The sequence below is a fragment of the Eschscholzia californica genome, unplaced genomic scaffold (genome assembly GCF_041429995.1).
Source record: "Eschscholzia californica isolate CP2 unplaced genomic scaffold, dmEscCali1.0.p SCAF_4, whole genome shotgun sequence".
Lineage (NCBI taxonomy): Eukaryota > Viridiplantae > Streptophyta > Magnoliopsida > Ranunculales > Papaveraceae > Eschscholzia > Eschscholzia californica.
Window position 1 is genome coordinate 15,828,634 of NW_028238461.1, and position 7,670 is coordinate 15,836,303.

The 7,670-nt window shown below is 35.7% G+C and overlaps 1 protein-coding gene across 1 annotated transcript; it reads left to right on the forward strand.

The window, feature by feature from the left end:
- Window positions 1-2,611: 2,611 nt before the first annotated feature.
- On the forward strand, window positions 2,612-4,417 carry LOC147543165 (protein FAR1-RELATED SEQUENCE 5-like). Its single transcript, XM_086635390.1, has 4 exons — window positions 2,612-2,735; window positions 2,821-3,267; window positions 3,329-3,780; window positions 4,121-4,417. Exons 1-4 carry the CDS (start codon window positions 2,612-2,614, stop codon window positions 4,415-4,417), a joined length of 1,320 nt encoding a protein of 439 aa, XP_086491516.1.
- Window positions 4,418-7,670: the final 3,253 nt, after the last annotated feature.

A 7,670-nucleotide genomic window follows, 5' to 3' on the forward strand; every position in this document is an offset into this window, starting at 1 on the left:
CGCCAGCTGTGATTCACGGGATTCTAAGGATTTCCGATACAGTGCGGACGGAGGCAAGATAGAACGATGGTTTCATGCGATCTGACCCTCCTTATACCCGGCCTCCTTGATCTGACGGTGTCTATACCACCAGCAAATTAAGTGTGAGCGTCTCACCTGCTTATGCTGCTCCGTGATGCAGTGAATTAGTCCTTTGACAGTCAGTTCACGTCCACCAAATCCACGCTGATTGGCGCCAATCTCTTAGGTGAATAAATCCTTCCTTTTCTCTCATCTCTAGCATCTATACTCACTGTTGAGAATAAAAGATGGAAAGAAAAGTTGTTTTATTTAGAGAAGAGAGAAGTTGAGTTGTTTACAGAGGATATATTTACTATTGGAAATTTTGAAAATCCATAAGATGGAAACCCTTTGATAGAGCTTGAAAGGAAAAGATTGGATATCTCTGTTCTCTCTTATCTTACTCTCTCTTCAAAAAGACAATTAACAAAAGAGCAAGAAACAGAGAGAGAAAGATAGTTGGAGAAGACGAAAAAACCATTTTCCCACAGAGAATCCATTTCCAGGAAGACGAGAAAATCGTTTTCCCTTAGGATGTGTTTGGCTGCCAGGGGAAAATCAGAAGGAAATTGTTTCCAGCTAGAAAAAGTTATGTTTTCTCTATTCACTTCTTACTTAATTTTCCGAATTTTATCATAATTGCCATGAGTAAACAACTCTTTTATCTAGGGTCTTAGATGAAGTTCTTCATAATCATTTTCTCGATACAATTTATTAATAAGTTTTACTGTTTTTAATGATAAAATATTCCGGGGTTTTAGACCGTTCATGGACTAGAATCTGAGTTATATAAAGAATTGCTAATTAAATCCAAATAAATTGTCGTTAGAATCGTTAGGGGGACGGATTCAGAAAACTCTAGGCTCTACCCCTTTTGAGTTCCTTGTATCATTTGTAATTATTTTCTTTTCGTAATTTTACTTTAATATTTTATTCATTTCAAAACCAAAACCAAATCATTTTGAAAATCTTATTACTTCCTAGTGTTAGAATAGATTCAACTAGTCTCTGAGGAACGAACCGGTCTTACCGGAATTTATTACAACTTGACACCCGTGCACTTGCGGGTGTAGACCTATTTAGGGTAACCTTTTAGGCCCATCACAAGTACATGGCAATGATTAAATGTATCTGTGCAATGTTATGGTTGAAAATACTTATATGGGGGAGCTTGACTTTCTTCCTGACAAAGTTACGCAATTATATTGTGATAACCAGGTTGCTGCTAATATTGTTGAAAATCCAGTGCAGCATGATCGAACTAAACATGTTGAAATTGATCGGAATTTCATATATGAGAAGATGGAGGAATAAATTATTGAAATTTCTTATGTTAAGTCAACAGAACAGTTAGCTGATATTCTAACGAAGGCGTTACCCAGTAAAAATTTCACTGATTCACTTGTCAAGTTGGGCATGGGTGATATCTATGCACCACCTTGAGGGGGGGGGGGGGGGGGTGTTGGCGTGAATCGTGCAAACGTGAATCACCCAATATTATCATATAGAAAATAATATTATTATATAGAAAATAATATTATCTGTAAATATATAGTTACCAGTGTTAGGAAATTGTAACATATACCTAACGAAAATGCTACTTTGACATTCCGGGTTACCTAACCAATGACAAATCCAGTCAGCAAGGTGACGTGGATTCGTTGAATATTTGACTAGAGGATCTGGAGCGTTGAAAAGGAACGGTGCAGATCAAACCCCTTAAAAGTCCAATTCCCTTTAGTTAGAAATTTCTCTCTCTAGGGTTTTCACTCGGCTCCAAATTTCTCACCGAAAAATCTCTCAGATCGGAATCTCTCTCGCTCTGTTCATCTTGTCGGAGATATCTTGCCATCTCGTCGGTTTTCTCTTGAGGTAATTTACTAATCTCGTTCTTCTTCGTCTTTTACATATCCCAATTTTTGAGTTTCTGCCCTTAAATTATTTCCTAGGTTTTCTTCTTCTCAATTTTAAGCTTCATATGCACCTTTATTTGTCAATGATGAAGGAATCATCCATTGCCTTATTTAATCCTATCTTTTTTTGTTATAGATTGGAGATTTTAATTCATCATCAATACTTGTCTTTCTCTATATTTGATCAAATTTAGGGTTAGTGTGATATCGATTTCATTATGGTATCAATCTAATTGGTTAAAGTTTGTACCTTTGATCCTCTAATGCATGATGAATATTTTCAATTAGGGGTTCCACTTCTGAATAACCACTTTTTCATGTATAATGTTTATGTGTTGATTGAATAAGCTAGTGTTATGAAAATTTGATTAAGATATACAGTATTTAGGGTTTGATTAGATTACCCTTCTATTGATTTTGTTAATTTTCTATTGATTTTGTTAATTTTCTATTTATTTTGTTAATTTTCTATTAATTTTATTAATCTTCTATTGATTTTGTTAATTTTCTATTGATTTTGTTAATTTTCTATTGATTTGTGTCTAAGTTGTGTTCATCTCAAAGTTACATATCTCTTTAGGATTCAGATTTTTTTAGTTTGTTTTCTAGAAGTTAGCCTCTTAGAAAACGCCTTGAAAATGGAAGAATTTCAAGGTGAAACCAACCTGAACTATTCAGAGTTTGAGAGTCAGTATGGATGTGGACCTGAAGCAGATTTATCTCTCGGATGCGAAACCCAAAATCAGTCCGCTGAATCTGAAAGTAAGTAAACAAAAATTTCCTTTTAACCATTGTAGTTCGTAAAATTGTAGATTATAATGTGCTTTCCCTAATAAATTTATTGTAGCCGAAGGAGAGTCAGTCGATGAACAAAATGTAGGACAACCTGCCACAAATAAAGAAGAATTAGTTGAGCCTAATGTAGGCATGAAATTTAGTACAAACAAATATGTTTTTGATTTTTTGAAGAACTACGCTAAGAAAAAAGGTTTTCCTGTTAGGAAAAGAACAAAGGATACATACTTAGATGGAAATGCACGTTATGTAATATTTCTGTGTTCTAGGGCAGGAAAAAATGCTTCTCGGAGTAAATCTTTGAGACCAAGACCAAGTTGTCGGACTGGTTGTCTGGTTAGGATACGTGCAAAACTTGAATTAGATGGACAATGGATGATTTCAAAGGTTCACCTCGACCACAACCATGACATTAGTCCTACAAGGTCCCGCCTCTTTCGATGTAATAGGGTTATAAGTAAACCTATGAGGAGAGAACTCGAGTTATGTGATAAAGCAGGTATCAGGGTGAATAAGATTTTTAATAGACTAATCATTGATGCTGGTGGATATGAAAAAAGTATCTTTTACGGAAAAGGATTGTCGTAATTACTTAGATGAGTCAAGAAGGCTGCGATTAGGAAAAGGAGATGCTGAAGCATTAAATAGTTATTTTTTGGAAATGAATGAACAAAACAACGGGTTCATCTTTAAAACTGAATTGGATAAAGATAATCGTCTGTCAAAAGTGTTTTGGACAGATGGTCGAAGTAGAAAAGCCTACACAGAATTTGGTGAGTTTGTCACATTTGACACCACTTACTTAACAAATAGATATGAGATGCCATTTGCACAATTTGTAGGGGTTAATCACCATGGTCAATTAATGCTCTTTGGTTTTGGTTTGGTATCTGGTGAAGATACTCAGTCATTTGTTTGGTTATTTCAAGCTTTTCTTGAATGCATGGATAATGTAGCCCCTAAAGGTATAATTACAGATCAAGATCAAGCAATGGCAAATGCGATTGTAGAAGTATTCCCCAATACTAGACATCGTTTGTGTTTGTGGCATGTTATGAAAACAATACCTCAAAAGCTAGGTAGTCAAACCCATTGTGAAAAAATACGTACTACTTTGCAAAAATTGGTAAAAATTGGTATATGACACACAAAATGAGTTAGATTTTGAGAACAATTGGTATGGAATGATTGAAACTTATGACTTGCGTGAACATGAATGGTTGAGTGGGTTATACTTAAATAGACATTGATGGGTTCCATACTTTGTAAAACCATACTTTTGGACCGGTATGTCTAGTACTTAACATAGTGAGGGTATTAATGCTTTTTTTTATGGGTACGTAAATTTAAAGACGACTTTGAAACAATTTGTGGAGCAATGTGAGAATGCTTCAAAGAAAAAAATTGAAAACGAAGTAATAGCTGATTTTAAGTCTTTCTCACAGATGGTTCCATGCATCACTCGTTTAGCGATGGAGGAACAAATTCAAAGGGTATACACCATATCAAAATTTCAAGAGTTTCAAGCAGAGTTGACTGGCCAATTATATTGTCGTTTGATTTCAGCTAGAAATACATACATTGGGGTGGAGCATGTTGTAGAAGAGACAGTTAAGGTCGGAGAACACGAAAAAACTTATAAAATCTAAAGTTTTGTCCATGAAAGCTACAACTGAAGTCCGATGTAGTTGTTGTTTGTTTGAGTTCAAAGGGATTGTATGTAAACATGCCATTTTTGTGTTGTGTCAGAATGGGATATCATTATTGCCGGAAATGTATATTCTTAGAAGATAGAGGAAAGATGTACGTAGATGTCACACAAAGATGACCATTGGAGTCGATCGTTCAACTGAGACTGCAGATCAATTACGATATAAAATGTTATCCCGTAAATTTAACGAACTTGCTGACTTGGCTTCCGGGAACGAGGAGTATTTCTCAAGATATACTCAATGGGTTGATAATGAGATAGAGATTCTAAAGATGATGCAAACCACTGCTTCTAGTGCTTGTACAAAGACCAACAACACAGTTGAAGAAAGCAACGAAGAAGTTAACATCCATGACCCATTGGTAATTACTCGGAAAGGGCGTCCACGGACGAATAGGTTGAAGCCAACTAAGTGGACGGGCAAGAAAAAACATAAAAGTACACCAACAGTTTGAAGTATGCATTTAATTTATTTGTATGTGGTGATGCTCTTTGAACTTGTTTTGTTTTGTTAATGATGTTTCTAAACTTTACGTTTTATGAATGCAGGTTCCAAGATGGAGCTTGAGGTTTTCGAATGGAGCTGAAATTTAAAGTGGCTGAAATTAGATTAGTTTATTGTCTTTTGATTTTTTTATTATTATTCCGATTAGAACAACAATTTGAAACTGATTGTCGTATTCAAATTTGAATACGATGGTCTTTTGATTTGATTTTACATATTCGGAGTTGCAATATTGCAGCAAATGTCCCTAAAATTATTGCAATCGAGTGATCCTGCGTGAGTGGTCATTTTTATTTGGTCATGCTTATGCTTCATTCTTATGTTATTTACTGATATGTTAGGAGCGTTTCTCACATTGTATACTTTTGGGACGTGGTTCATTCCAAGTTTGGGGATGGAGATAGGCTTATCATCAACTTGGAACTCGAGTACATAAGTCTTGGTAGTATCACTTTTTATCTCCTTCGGCTATGGTAATATCCTTCCACTATTCTCTTTAACTTATTGTACCTCTTATATTTTAGTGAACATATGCTTAAAACATTGAGGACAATGAGAATTTTAAGTTTGGGGATGGGGATACGACCTTTTGGTCGCATGACATCATGACCTTAGATTTCAAAAGACAAGAGGGTTTAACAAATTCGACCAAATTTGAAATTTTTTTGGGTAGATTGGGTATGATTCTAGTGGTATTCTTAAGTATGTTGATGCATATGGCTCTTTCTCGATAAATCTTATGCATGTTCTTAGTCTCTTCATGAATGTTAAGTCCTTTAGTGTTCGCGTGCTATCATGTGAGTATCATCTTAAGGAAGAAGGAACACTGCTAAGTGACCTAAAATAGTCATTAGTGGAGACTTAAACCCATGTGAGATATCTGAGCCTTTTTATTGCCTTTGAGTGTAGTCTTCCGGGCTAACTCCGAGTAGAATGAAGAGCTACTCAACTTTGCAACTTTCAATAGAGCTTAGACGATGTCATGAGCTCAACTTCCTTAGCCACTAGGAGTGACATCAGGATAGCGAATAAACCTTACTCTTGTAGTCCATGAAACCCGATAATGGTGTCAACTTTAGGGAAACGGATACTCCACCATTCATTCATCATACTACTTCCGAGAATGAAGGAATGAAACGTAAAGAAGAAAGAATGTGAAAGCAAAGTGTGAACATAAAAGTGATTTGTTGAGAATACTAGTTTGTATTTTTGTTTTTGGTGTTTGGTTATGTGTTCAAAAAAAAAAGAAAAAAAAAAGTGAAAAAGAAAGAAAAAAAGAAAAAGAGAAAAGAGAAGAAAAAGAAAAAGAAAATGTTTGTTTATATGTGTTACTTTGTGTTTGTGTAAATGTTATGAAAATAAAGTATTCAATGCAAGAAGTTAAGTTTAAAGGTTGTTTGAGTGTTCTTTTTCATTGAAGGCGTCGACATTCTCGGCATTTTATCATCTTCCATTCCATCACTTGTATCCGTTTACCTTTAGGAGGCACTATTAGAGGGTAGAGTGGGTGAGAAGAGTGAGTGAGCTTCCCCATTCCGTTAGTGGCTATTTCCATTCCAAAGAGATCATTTCGTTTTATAACTTGTTATCCTCATTTAATTTTGTATGTGTTGAGTTTACTTTATTCCATGCTCACACATGAGAGTGAACCATTACGATTCGATTTTGAGTGATTTCATGTTTAAGAGCGTATGACCGTGAGGCTAAAGTCGAGGCGAAATGTGCTATGATAGGAAACAAGGTTTTGTTACTTTAGCCTTGGATGATACTCATGATGATGGGATACTTGCGTTTGAGTATAAAACTAATAGTGAGGAGACTCTTAGCATGCGTTTGTGTTTATCTGTTTGATTCATATGTTTGACATATTTAAGTCACTCACTTGTTGATCATCACCTTATTTGCATCGATAGTTGAACTCTTATATCTCTTGGAAATCTTGAACTTTGTGGGTGTATTCACTGGAAACCCTCACGAGACAAAACTCGTCCTTTAAGGGTAACCTAAGGGTTTAAAGGCTTGTTGCATACGCTAAATGCAACCGGGAGTCCTCCGAAAGTGAGTTAGGGTTACTTTATTGTATTGTTTTGTTTGTTTGCTCGAGGACTAGCAAATTTTAAGTTTGGGGATGTTGATGTGGCGTGAAGGTTGGGTTCTTCCCTCGTAGTCATCCCACCATCAGCTTTTCCCCTTCTCTTTTTTTCCGCCGGTTGGATGAAGGTTGGGTTCCTACAACTTTACAAACACTGAAAACCATTTAAGTAAGACATTTTAAATCTATGAACTACCTACTTGCTTTAGAGAAAAATATTGGATCATGTCGTCGTAGCTAATTATATAGTAGCACGTACCAACTCAAAATACACAGAAGCAGGAAGAACTCACGGTTTTTTCCTAAGATTGTATCGTTTTTGTCCTGGACTTTGCGGTGCTAGTACAACAGTTTGCTGTCTCTTTCGGCTACTTCCTTCGGTAATATAATCAGAATGAGTTTCACTATTATAAGCATCTTGTTAACTCAAAGTTGGTCTGGAGGCATTAACAAAACTCCTCTTTCTTCCACTTGCTGCTCCTTTTTCTGTAACACTAGTAAATCCTTGGTTTACCCAAGTTTCATCGATTATACATGCCTTCATGTATTCTTTAATGCAAGCCTTTACCGACCATCATTTTCTCACTCGAGGCT

What these genes read in the sequence shown, in the direction of transcription:
- LOC147543165 (XM_086635390.1), top strand. Translation starts at nt 2,612, where the DNA reads ATGGAAGAATTTCAAGGTGAAACCAACCTGAACTATTCAGAGTTTGAG. An exon ending in TCAGTCCGCTGAATCTGAAA is followed by an intron (nt 2,736 to 2,820) that starts GTAAGTAAACAA and finishes AATTTATTGTAG; the next exon opens with CCGAAGGAGAGTCAGTCGAT. An exon ending in TGGCAAATGCGATTGTAGAA is followed by an intron (nt 3,781 to 4,120) that starts GTATTCCCCAAT and finishes GTAAATTTAAAG; the next exon opens with ACGACTTTGAAACAATTTGT.